Source organism: Ranitomeya variabilis, chromosome 3, assembly GCF_051348905.1.
Source record: "Ranitomeya variabilis isolate aRanVar5 chromosome 3, aRanVar5.hap1, whole genome shotgun sequence".
Taxonomy (NCBI): Eukaryota; Metazoa; Chordata; class Amphibia; order Anura; family Dendrobatidae; genus Ranitomeya; species Ranitomeya variabilis.
Genome location: NC_135234.1, coordinates 316,953,320 through 316,966,934, shown reverse-complemented (window position 1 = coordinate 316,966,934; position 13,615 = coordinate 316,953,320). Strand labels below are relative to the sequence as shown.

Below are 13,615 nucleotides of genomic sequence, written 5' to 3'. Positions count from 1 at the left end.
CCACCCCCTCATCCTGCCCTCTCTCTGTTGGAGTCCCTCAAGGCTCTGTCCTAGGGCCCCTACTTTTTTCCCATCTATACCCTTGGCCTAGGACAACTCATAGAGTCCCATGGCTTCCAGTACCACCTGTATGCGGATGACACTCAGATCTACCTCTCTGGCCCAGATGTCACCTGTCTGCTGTCCAGAATCCCGAAGTGTCTGTCAGCCATATCCTCCTTATTCACCTCTTGCGTCCTAAAACTCAATGTAGACAAAACCAAACTCATCATCTTTCCCCCATCTCACGTATCCCCCCTACCTGACCTATCTATTATGGTAAACGGCATCACGCTCTCTCCCGCACCTGAAATCCGCTGCCTCGGGGTAACTCTCTACTCTGCCCTGTCCTTCAAACCGCACGTCCAAACGCTTGCCACCTCCTGTCGCCTCCAACTCAAAAATATTGCCAGAATCCGTCCCTTCCTCAGCCCACAATCTACCAAAACTCTTGTGCATGCCCTCATCATCTCCTGCCTCGACTACTGTAACACCCCCCTCTGTGGCCTCCCCGCTAACTCTCTTGCACCACTCCAGTCTGTCCTCAACTCTGCTGCCTGGCTAATCCATCTCTCTCCTCGCTACTCCCCTGTTTCTCCCCTCTGCAAATTTCTCCACTGGCTCCAATTCCCCAATGAATCCAGTTCAAACTACTAATACTAATCTACAAAGCCATCCACAACCTGTCCCCTCCCTATATCTCTGAACTAATCTCCCAATACCTTCCCTCACGTAATCTCCGATCCTCCCAAGACCTCCTATTCTCCTCCACACTTATTCGTTCCTCACACAACCGCCTCCAAGATTTCTCCCGAATATCCCCCATCCTCTGGAATTCCATGCCTCAACACGTCCGACTATCCACCACCCTCGGATCCTTCAGACGGAACCTGAAAACCCATCTCTTCAAGAAAGCCTACAGCCTGCAATAACCATTCTGCCGCCTCTCCATCGCCAGAGCAGCCGCCTCACCACCGCCAGAGCTGCAGCACCTCTGACCTTCTGTCTCTTCCCCACTATCCCATAGAATGTAAGTCCGCAAGGACAGGGTCCTCTCTCCCCTCTGTACCAGTCTGTCACTGTAAACGTGTTTACTGTAAATGATATCTGTAACTTTGTGTGTAACCCCTTTCTCATGTACAGCACCATGGAATTAATGGTGCTATATAAATAATAATAATAATAATAATATTATTGTGGATTGTGTATGAAAATTCATTTTTGTAGATTATATTTTCTCAACATCAATTTTCAAGAGTGCACCACTACCCTGCCTCACAGCTTCATGCTTTCTGGGGGGGGGGGGGGGGGCAGTATTCTCATGAAGATTGGCAGTGTTGGGCGGAGGCATGGTTAAGCTAAAGAAAGCTAAATAAATATTAATTATAGTCAGGGACAGATCTGTAGCTGAGCTCCTAGCAGAACAGGAGAGATGTAGCTGAAAAAGAGTTTAAAAAAGTGTTTGTAATGAGGCAAAGCTCAGTTCTGCTGTGTTGTGTTAGTTGTAGTCACACACAACTCTGCGTTGAGATTAGGAAAGCATCATCCATTAGATATCACACACACACTTAAGCTCCATTTTCATTAAAAATAAGCTCTGCAGGCATATTATTGAGGAGATCTGTGTCCAGCCCAGGGTTCTTAACAGCTGGTTTACATATTAAGAAAAACATGGATTTCTCTGGACCAAGACATCAGATCCTATATATCAAGGTATCATTTTATTCAGCTTCCTATAACCTACATGTGTCTCAGGTGTGTCAGGTACGACAGACAGTCAATCTGAATCTGGCTAAAGAAGGTCACTACGCATTCTGGATCTTGCATCTCTGCAATGGAGTGATATCCTTCTCCTTCTAGGACTTAGCAGTGATCTCTACCATCTGTTGCTGATTAACACGCTTGCTGGAGGCTTAAATACCTTTAGTTGCTTCAGCAAGGTGCCCGTGATAGCTCTATTTACCTCTGTCTGTTGGAAGTGCTAGAAGTCGACTAGTTTCTTCTTGGATCCTCTTGGAGGATTGCTCGCGTGAGCTCACTTTAGCCTTCTCAAGCTAAGTGTATTCCTTCATTTGTCTTCCGGCTTTGTCTTTAGTTGTAATGGGGACTGACTAGTGCTGACCCCATCCCCTCACTATCCAGGGCCTATTGCTAAGGGAAGTCCGGGATTAGTTTCCTGGTTGGTGATAGGTGCGGAACCTATTTAGGGATGTAAGGGCAGACAGGGTGTTGTCAGATCTGCCTAGGGGTCTCCACTCCCCCTTTCCTAGTGTTTGGGCTTCCCCACCCTCTTACCGTTGTTGTGCACCTAGCTTCCCCCTCACCCAACATGCCCATGTAGATGGCTGAGGAGGGTTAATCCTTCTGAGAGGTTTCCTTTAAAAATAATTTACTGTACTTTGAGTCTGTGTAAGGATCAATGTCTTTCTCTACTGTTCCTTTGGTAATGTGTGACTTCAGTCTCCCTCCCAGGCTTATTCTTTTGGGTTATCTCTTTAACCCCTTAACGACCTTTGACGCATACGCTGCGTCATGAAAGTCGGTGCCAAAACGACCTATGACGCAGCGTATGCGTCATGGAATGATCGCGTCCCTGCAGATCGGGTGAAGGGGTTAACTCCTATTTTACCCGATCTGCAGGGAGAGGGGGAGTGGTGCTTCAGCCCAGGGGGGGTGGCTTCACCCCCCCGTGGCTACGATCGCTCTGATTGGCTGTTGAAAGTGAAACTGCCAATCAGAGCGATTTGTAATATTTCACCTAAAAAACTGGTGAAATATTACAATCCAGCCATGGCCGATGCTGCAATAACATCGGCCATGGCTGGAAATACTAAAGTGCCCCCCCCCACACCCACCGATCGCCCCCCCAGTGCTCCGTTAGTCCTCCGGTCCCCTCCGTCCGCCTGCCGGCTCCCCCGTCCTGCTGTCCGCTCCCTCCTTGCTCAGATCCCCCCCCCCTGTGCTCCGATCACCCCCCCCTGTGCTCCGATCCACCCCCCCACCACCCCTTCATACTTACCGATCCTCCCGGTGTCCGGCCGTCTCCTCCCTGGGCGCCGCCATCTTGGAAAATGGCGGGCGCATGCTCAGTGCGCCCGCCGAATCTGCCAGTCGGCAGATTCCTTACAGGTACATTTTGATCGTTGTGGTAGGTTCTATCACAGCGATCAAAATAAAAAAAATAATAAATAACCCCCCCCCCCTTTATCACCCCCATAGGGACAATAATAAAATAAAGAATTTTTTTTTTTTTTTTTTTTTCCACTAGGGTTAGGGTTAGAACTAGGGTTAGAACTAGGGGTAGGGTTAGGGGTAGGGTTAGGGTTACGGGTAGGGTTATGGCATGTGCACACAGAGCGGATCGGCCGCGGATCCGCAGCGGATCGGCCGCGGATCCGCAGCGGATCCGCAGCGGATCGGCAGCGGATCGGCAGCGGATTGGCCGCGGATCCGCAGCGGATTGGCCGCGGATCCGCCGCGGATCCGCAGCGGATCGGCAGCGGATCCGCAGCGGATCGGCCGCGGATCCGCAGCGGATCGGCAGCGGATCCGCAGCGGATCGGCAGCGGATCCGCAGCGGATTGGCCGCGGATCCGCAGCGGATTGGCAGCGGATCCGCAGCGGATTGGCAGCGGATCCGCAGCGGATTGGCTGCGGATCCGCAGCGGATTGGCAGCGGATTGGCCGTGGATCCGCAGCGGATTGGCCGCTGCGAATTCGAAGCAGTTTTCCATCAGGTTTACAGTACCATGTACACCTAAGGAAAACCAAATCCGCTGTGCCCATGGTGCGGAAAATTCCGTGCAGAAACGCTGCGTTGTATTTTCCGCAGCATGTCAATTCTTTGTGCGGATTCCGCAGCGTTTTACACCTGTTCCTCAATAGGAATCCGCAGGTGAAATCCGCACAAAAAAACACTGGAAATCTGCTGTAAATCCGCAGGTAAAACGCAGTGCCTTTTACCTGCAGATTTTTCAAAAATCGTGCGGAAAAATCTCACACGAATCCGCAACGTGGGCACATAGCCTTAGTGTTAGGGTTGGAATTAGAGTTAGGGTTGGAATTAGGGCTAGGGTTTGAAATAGGGTTAAGATTAGGCTTGTGGTTAGGGTTACGGATAGGGTTAGGGGTGTGTTGGGGTTACAGTTGTGGTTAGGGTTGGGATTAGGGTTACGGTTGGGATTAGGGTTAGGATTAGGGTTGGAATTAGGGTTACGGGTGTGTTGCGGTTAGGGTTGTGGTTAGGGGTGTGTTGGGGTTAGGGTTGTGATTAGGGTTATGGCTACAGTTGGGATTAGGATTAGGGGTGTGTTGGGGTTAGTGTTGAAGTTAGAATTGAGGGGTTTCCACTGTTTAGGCACATCAGGGGTCTCCAAACGCAACATGGCGCCACCATTGATTCCAGCCAATCTTGCGTTCAAAAAGTCAAATGGTGCTCCCGCCCTTCCAAGCCCCGACGTGCGCCCAAACAGTGGTTTACCCCCACATTTGGGGTACCAGCGTACTCAGGACAAACTGGGCAACAACTGTTGGGGTCCAATTTCTCCTGTTACCCTTGCAAAAATAAAAAACTACTTGCTAAAACATAATTTTTGAGGAAAGAACAATTATTTTTTATTTTCACGGCTCTGCGTTATAAACTTCTGTGAAGCACTTGGGGGTTGAAAGTGCTCACCACACATCTAGATAAGTTCCTTCGGGGGTCTAGTTTCCAAAATGGGGTCACTTGTGGGGTGTTTCTACTGTTTAGGCACATCAGGGGCTCTGCAAATGCAATGTGACGCCCGCAGACCATTCCATCAAAGTCTGCATTCCAAAACGTCACTACTTCCCTTCCGAGCCCCGGCATGTGCCCAAACAGTGGTTTACCCCCACATATGGGGTATCAGCGTACTCAGGAGAAACTGGACAACAACTTTTGGGGTCCAATTTCTCCTGTTACTCTTGCAAAAATAAAAAAATTCTGGGCTAAAAAAATATTTTTGAGGAAAGGAAACACATTTTTTATTTTCACGGCTCTGCGTTATAAACTTCTGTGAAGCACTTGGGGGTTCAAAGTGCTCACCACACATCTAGATTAGTTCCTTCGGGGGTCTAGTTTCCAAAATGGGGTCACTTGTGGGGTGTTTCTACTGTTTAGGCACATCAGGGGCTCTGCAAATGCAATGTGACGCCCGCAGACCATTCCATCAAAGTCTGCATTTCAAATGTCACTACTTCCCTTCTGAGCCCTGACGTGCGCCCAAACAGTGGTTTACCCCCACATATGGGGTATCAGCGTACTCACAACAAACTGGGCAACAAATATTGGGGTCCAAATTCTCCTGTTACCCTTGTGAAAATAAAAAATTGCTTGCTAAAACATCTTTTTTGAGGAAAGAAAAATTATTTTTTATTTTCATGGCTCTGCGTTGTAAACTTCTGTGAAGCACTTGGGGGTTGAACGTGCTCACCACACATCTAGATAAGTTCCTTGGGGGGTCTAGTTTCCAAAATGGGGTCACTTGTGGGGGGTTTCTACTGTTTAGGCATATCAGGGGCTCTGCAAACGTAACATGATGCCCGCAGACCATTCCATCAAAGTCTGCATTCCAAAACGTCACTACTTCCCTTCCGAGCCCCGGCATGTGCCCAAACAGTGGTTTACCCCCACATATGGGGTATCAGCGTACTCAGGAGAAACTGGACAACAACTTTTGGGGTCCAATTTCTCCTGTTACTCTTGCAAAAATAAAAAAATTCTGGGCTAAAAAAATATTTTTGAGGAAAGGAAACACATTTTTTATTTTCACGGCTCTGCGTTATAAACTTCTGTGAAGCACTTGGGGGTTCAAAGTGCTCACCACACATCTAGATTAGTTCCTTGGGAGGTCTAGTTTCCAAAATGGGGTCACTTGTGCGGGAGCTCCAATGTTTAGGCACACAGGGGCTCTCCAAACGCGACATGGTGTCCGCTAATGATTGGAGCTAATTTTCCATTCAAAAAGCCAAATGGCGTGCCTTCCCTTCCGAGCCCTGCCGTGCGCCCAAACAGTGGTTTACCCCCACATATGGGGTATCATCGTACTCAGGACAAACTGGACAACAACATTTGGGATCCAATTTCTCCTATTACCCTTGGGAAAATAAAAAATTCTGGGCTAAAAATCATTTTTGAGGAAAGAAAAATTATTTTTTTATTTTCACGGCTCTGCGTTATAAACTTCTGTGAAGCACCTGGAGGTTATAAGTGCTCACTATGCATCTAGATAAGTTCCTTGGGGGGTCTAGTTTCCAAAATGGGGTCACTTGTAGGGGAGCTCCAATGTTTAGGCACACAGGGGCTCTCCAAACGCGACATGGTGTCCGCTAACGATTGGAGCTAATTTTCCATTCAAAAAGTCAAATGGCACGCCTCCCTTTCCGAGCCTTGCCGTGCACCCAAACAGTGGTTTACCCCCACATATGAGGTATCGGCATACTCAGGAGAAATTGCCCAACAAATTTTAGGATCCATTTTATCCTGTTGCCCATGTGAAAATGAAAGAATTGAGGCTAAAAGAAATTTTGTGTGAAAAAAAAGTACTTTTTCATTTTTGCGGATCAATTTGTGAAGCACCTGGGGGTTTAAAGTGCTCACTATGCCTCTAGATGAGTTCCTTGGGGGGTCTAGTTTCCAAAATGGGGTCACTTGTGGAGGAGCTCCAATGTTTAGGCACACAGGGGCTTTCCAAACGCGACATGGTGTCCGCTAACGATGGAGATAATTTTTCATTCAAAAAGTCAAATGGCGCTCCTTCCCTTCCGAGCCTTACCATGTGCCCAAACAGTGGTTTACCCCCACATGTGAGGTATTGGTGTACTCAGGAGAAATTGCCCAACAAAATTTAGGATCCATTTTATCCTGTTGCCCATGTGAAAATGAAAAAATTGAGGCTAAAATAATTTTTTTGTGAAAAAAAAGTACTTTTTCATTTTTTCGGATCAATTTGTGAAGCACCTGGGGGTTTAAAGTGCTCACTATGCTTCTAGATAAGTTCCTTGGGGGGTCTAGTTTCCAAAATGGGGTCATTTGTGGGGGAGCTCCAATGTTTAGGCACACAGGGGCTCTCCAAACGTGACATGGTGTGGGCTAAAGATTGGAGCCAATTTTTCATTCAAAAAGTCAAATGGCGCTCCTTCCCTTCCGAGCCCTGCCGTGCGCCCAAACAGTGGTTTACCCCCACATATGAGGTATCAGCGTACTCAGGACAAATTGGACAACAACGTCCGTGGTCCAGTTTCTCCTTTTACCGCTGGGAAAATAAAAAAATTGTTGCTAAAAGATCATTTTTGTGACTAAAAAGTTAAATGTTCATTTTTTACTTCCATGTTGCTTCTGCTGCTGTGAAACACCTGAAGGGTTAATAAACTTCTTGAATGTGGTTTTGAGCACCTTGAGGGGTGCAGTTTTTAGAATGGTGTCACTTTTGGGTATTTTCAGCCATATAGAACCCTCAAAATGACTTCAAATGTGAGGTGGTCCCTAAAAAAAATGGTTTTGTAAATTTTGTTGTAAAAATAAGAAATCACTGGTCAAATTTTAACCCTTATAACTTCCTAGCAAAAAAAAAAAATGTTTCCAAAATTGTGCTGATGTAAAGTAGACATGTGGGAAACGTTATTTATTAACTATTTTGTGTCACATAACGCTCTGGTTTAACAGAATAAAAATTCAAAATGTGAAAATTGCGAAATTTTCAAATTTTTTGCCAAATTTCCGTTTTTTTCACAAATAAACTCAGAAATTATCGACCTAAATTTACCACTAACATGAAGCCCAATATGTCACGAAAAAACAATCTCAGAATCGCTAGGATCCGTTGAAGCGTTCCTGAGTTATTACCTCATAAAGGGACACTGGTCAGAATTTCAAAAAACGGCAAGGTCATTAAGGCCAAAATAGGCTGGGTCATGAAGGGGTTAAACAGTAGTCAATAAAACCATGGGTAGAAGAATTCTACTGGTTTTATCCAATATAAAATTGGTCAATGCCCTAAATATGGGGGTTTCCTGTAATAAGGCTATAGGACTTAAGGAATCACTCTCATCAAAATGTTTTCTTTAGTTAGAAGAAAACATATGTAAATCTTCATTAATAAAAAAAAAAAAAAAACTTTCTAAAAATCTCTTGGGTAAACAAGAGAAATCTGACCAGATTTGTAATCCATGGATCAGTTATTTTGTTTCATACATTTTTAGATAATGCACACAGACAATCTAGTTTCTCTCTCCAGCCTCTCTTTTTTGGATAGCGGGATTTGGATTACTATTGGTGCATTATTTTGTTTTGTGTCAGTTATATTTTCTAATTGAGATATCAGGATTTGTCATCTATATCGCGTGACAATAAGTCAATTGTAAGCAATATCTTTCTGCCACAAAACATTTTCCTTCTTTAATGTTGACTAAAATGTATTTGTATTGTTTGTTACACTTTATTACAGAAAAACAATAAAAAATTAGAAACATAAGGTAAAGTTGAGAAAGCCTGTTCCACCTTGTTGTAACTGTGTGTTGTAATCTCAGGGCAAAAAGTTTAGCCTTATCACAAAGAGAATGATGGTTATGATGAGTATACACAAGCGAACATGTAAGTAGACAGTGATTTGAACCAAAAAGCAAGGTCGAACTGAAATATCATCAGAATTGAAGCCTCAGAAATTGGGCCTTTACGCAGTGTTTAGCTCAACATAAAAGGTAATAAAAAGAGTTTTAACATTTTATAAGCATGCTAGGCTGCTACTATAAATCCTGTATAAATGAATGGTGACTTTTATCTATATGTGCAGCCACTTCTCCACTTATACTCCACCTGGAGATAACAGTCAATAGCCAGATCTCCATGTAGGTAGGACACTAATATGTCAGAAATGTATGACATATGCCCAGAATATGATAACTGTGATGAAAATAACCATTGAAAGTCTCTTTTTATTACTGGACAATAGCAGGCAATAAAACAACCCAATGGTTTGAAGGTGCCATAGACTTGTACTGATTCGTTGGTTGTACCCTCTCCCGCAGTCTGTTTTAACTGCTGCAATTTAAAATTATGAAAACAGTAAAAACTAAAAAGTTGTAAAGACATCATCTTACAGATTTAGTGCCCAGAGTTGGCACAGACGGGCTGTAGTTTAGGTTTCTATGTCCACTTTCACCTACAGTCAAATCATTTTCGGTATGGTTTTCCTGAAAAGATATCAAACAGTGATACCTATTATATAGCATATGCGTCTGTGGGAGAGAGGGGGGAGAGGGAAAAGTTGGAGCTTGACACGCTGAAACATATATAATAAGCAGTTGCAATTGAATATAGCTGGTGGGTGCCGTACCTGTTGGTGATTTCAACCGAAGTGAGGAAGAAGGAAGGGAGTTTCCAGCAAGTCCATCCAGTTTAAGTAAAATTTCAATTTTATTTGAACATTTTAAAAAACAATTTTAAAAATGAGAGAAAGAGACTCTCTGCCTAATGCGTTTCTGGTGCACCACTGCACCCTTAGTCATAGGATCTTTTTTTTTTTTAAATGTTCATATAAAATTGAAATTTTACTTAAACTGGATGGACGTGCTGGAAACTCCCTTCCTTCTTCTTATATAGCATATGCTTACTACTAAAGAATATCAGATGTTCACTTTGTTAGTCATATTACCTCCCCAGTTGACGATAAGTCTATCTCTTCCATTCCCAGGTCTCCAACACTAGGTATGCAACGACGCAGAGGAACAACTTCTTTAAGAAAAATAAGGTAATGTAAGATTAACAATGAGGATATTATTATAAGTTATTAGCACTTAATTGTCAAGCAAGATTTAAGCTAGTGAAACATCTAAGATATGACTGATGAAATACATTGGGGACGTTCCCAATCTTAACTGTCAGCTTAGCAGCAGATATGTTTCAATGATGCTGACTGAGGCCTAAGAGGTTTTGTTGTGGAGAGCTCTTGCAGGTAAGCAGGTCATATGATACTCCCTTGCAAAATAAGGTGTGCAAAGTAGCTTTCCTCCACAATGGAGAAAGCTGTCTTGCATCACCTTCTAGAAGCAGCTACCCTATGAGTCAATGTTCAGCTTCAGTTGACTGTTTTTTCTTTTTCTAAAACACATTGGTTTGGCTAAATATACACAGGTGCAAAGGAGTAAGACAACCTCCAGTAGGTGGCACTAGAGAGGCAGCCATTTGCAGGGGAAGAAATAATGTACATACAATATCACTGACAGTGTTGACCATTGTGGCATTTTCTATTTGGATTCCTATGCACCAGTTTAAATAAAAAAAAAAATCAGCATGTTTTTCAGGTCAGATTGAGCCATACGTGGGCAATATTACAAAAGTATTGGGACACCTACAGGAACTTTAATCACATACTATTCTAAATCCATAAGCATTAATATGGAATCCCCTTTTTCGCAAGTCCAAAAACAGCTTCCATTCTTGTGTGAATCAAAAGTCTTGGTTGCATGGCTGGGTCTTGGTTGCATGGCTGGGCCCTGCTCCCCCTGGCTATTGCCGCTGCCCTTTGCTGGGGTCCACTTCGGGTTTCACAAGTTGCCCTGCAAACTCCAGTGATATCATCACTCAACGCATTTTAACGCCAACTTTGACAACCATGTGCATCTGAGTATTCAAATAATCCGAAACTAGCTTGGTTGTGCCCGTCAGTCTTTTGTTATTTGTATGTTAGCTTACTGACCGAGCACTCCGCCCTTCAACATGTGGTGGTTTTAATTACAGCAAGATCCTACCTACCCATAAATGCAGGCATTACTGAAAAAGGTGTCCATATTCACCCAGGAATTCAGACTTCAGCCTGAGAGAGGTATTTATATTAGATATGTAAGGACCACGTCAAGGTGGTTTTTGAGACCACCTTGACGTTGGTTAATGGACAGGCATGACTTGGCCAAATTATGTGAAAAGAGTCTCATTTTTTTCTAGTATTCAGAAGCAGTATTGCTATTCATATTTCACGTTGACATGCTTTAGCATGATAGAGTGCAACTTTTTAGTATTTTTTGTATATTGCATATGGAGGTAGCTGCTCCTAAGTTTGTGCCTATTCACACTAGCTTGGATGTTCCAGTCAGTTTTTTGTTATTTGTCTGAGTATTCAGTAAGCCTTGATTAAGTGTGCTTTAGAGTTTGTCTCACCAACCAGTTCTCCCACCTGGCAATAATCTTTGCAAATTTCTGTGGTTTCTTCAATTTGCATTTACTCCCAGGCTCAGTCCCACTGCTGTAACCATAACAAACTTATTTGGTGCTGTTGACATTACAAAGACTGCCATAACAGACTATGTTCCTTACAAACTAGTTTGCCCATTCATCAGAGCTGCCAGTGAGTCGCCCGCCAGTGCTTGGGGTACTCAGTACCTGGTCCGGTCACACTTAAAGGGGATGTCACGGTGGCTGCGACCCGGTCCGTGGCCCTGGGTGCCCAAGGGGAAAGGGTCTTTTAAAAGGATTTGTATTAAAGTTTGTGTTTGTGACGCCACCTGTAGTTCACGGTCAGAGGGAACCGACGCTGTTTAAAGGGGTCTTCTGGGGTGATGTTACTGCAGCAAAGATGGTGACACTTCCCACAGGTGAAGCGGGGTCCCCAGGGATCCCGGTGTGCTGGGCAGGGATGGTGTGGTGGATGCCGGCAAATTAATGGAGGACACAGAGTTATCACGTCTTTACCTGGTTTACTGGTGATAGCAATCCACTGTCCAGGGTACCAGGAACAGGTGGTGATGTGGTCCGGCCGGCCTGGAGGCAATGGTGATCCCTCTCCCAGGTGAGGTCCATAAGCCTTCCTGCTCACGCTCGTATGCAAGGTTCTTGCTTCCTGTGGCTTCCATACAAAGTCCTCTCTCTCCTTTCCTGGGACAGTTACCCGTATGGTGGGCACTGTGAGCCTTTTTATAGGGTCTCTATCACGACCCGGGCTCCTAGTGTACTGCTGCACCTTCAGGTGTGGGTGCAGGCAAATTACATAAAGTCCTATGCCCTCCGATTCTGCCGTGTGACCTAGAGTACAACACAGCCTCGGGTGCCCGGTTCCTGCGCTTCGGCTCTGAGGGTGCCCGGTCACAGTTCCCCTCTCAGCTCTTTGCTTCTCCTGTGCTCCATTCTTCTGATGCTCACTACTAGAGTTGAGCGACTTTTACTTCTTTAGGATCGAGTCGGGTTTCGCGAAACCCGACTTTGTCAAAAGTCGGGTCAGGTGAAATCGGCCGATTATTGCGTAAATTCGAGGGCTGACTGAAACACGAAACCCAATGCAAGTCAATGGGGAATCAAAATCGGCAGTAAGTGGAGGACAGGAAAACACCTACAGTGCCCATTTTAATGCCAAAAACATCAATTCTTATTACTGAAGCTTGTCAATCTTAATTTACTTTATAATAATAGTTAGGCATTGAAAACTGTGGGTCATTTGGCTAAAGTTGTGGGGGGTAGGGCTGGCTCAAGTTTTTCGTGGGCTCAGGAAACGCTGAATACATCACGGCGGTGAAGCAGGGAGACGTAAGTATTTCAACTTTCGAAGTGCTGTGATTCTGAGCAAGCAGTGGGGGCCCACTCGTTGGCATTGGCACTGGCACAGTGCCCCTCATAGTACGGCAGTGTGTTTGACGGCGGCTGGCGCCTCCCACCGGCAGAGACACTTTTGTGTACTATGAGGGGCCCTGTGCCAGTGACGTCACCAACGAGTATGCCCCCCCACCTGATGAAGGAACCTGCACTTTCATCTGCACCTTCCTCTTTGTCCCCGTGTAAGGTGGTATAGTATGCGGGAAGGGGAACCTGACTTTCAGCAGGGTCAGATTCTGGCTGTGTACAATGCAAGGGGAATGTAGTGGTCTGGGTCAATGTACAAGCAGACTCATCTAGCAGTGGCTGGGCAATGGGCAGGATGAGGAGGAAACGCAGATATAGGCCCAAATAATAAAGTAGGCTAAATGCAGTTCAAATGTGGTAACAGGACTAAACAGGCGGCATTGCTTTGTTCGGTGGAGGAAAACTGTAATGAGTGGCAGACACAGTTAGTAGGCCGAAATAAGTAAGTGGGCTAAATGCAGTTCAAAATTGGTAACAGGAATAACCAGGCGGCATTGCTTGGTTCAGCGGAGGACAATTGTAAGGAGTAGCTGACACAGTGAGTAGGCCCAAATAAGTAAGTGGGCTAAATGCAGTTCAAAATTGTTAACAGGAATAACCAGGCAGCATTGCTTGGTTCAGCAGAGGACAATTGTAAGGAGTGGCTGACACAGTGAGTAGGCCCAAATAAGTAAGTAGGCTAAAAGCAGTTAAAAATTGGTAACAGGACTAAACTGGCGACGATGCTTGGTTCAGCGGAGGACAATTGTAAGGAGTGACTGACACAGTGAGTAGGCCCAAATAAGTAAGTAGGCTAAATGCAGTTCAAAATTGGTAACAGGACTAAACTGGTGGCGTTGCTTGGTTCAGCAGAGGACAAAAGTAAAAAGTGGCTGACACAGTGAGTAGGCCCTAATAATAAAGTAGGCTAAATGTCTGCCAAAATTTTTTTTCTGAAATAACCAGGTGGCA

General features: G+C 45.0%; 1 protein-coding gene across 3 annotated transcripts in view; it reads right to left on the bottom strand.

Moving 5' to 3' along the window:
• Positions 1-13,615, bottom strand: part of SYTL1 (synaptotagmin like 1) — a 303,576-nt gene that overhangs the window by 31,990 nt on the left and 257,971 nt on the right. For all 3 annotated transcript variants that reach the window (XM_077295678.1, XM_077295677.1, XM_077295679.1), the window contains exons 7-8: positions 9,711-9,790; positions 9,157-9,249 (exon numbers count right to left, since the gene is read on the bottom strand). In XM_077295678.1, the coding sequence (XP_077151793.1) occupies positions 9,157-9,249; positions 9,711-9,790 (173 nt within the window). The remainder of the gene's footprint in view (positions 1-9,156; positions 9,250-9,710; positions 9,791-13,615) is intronic.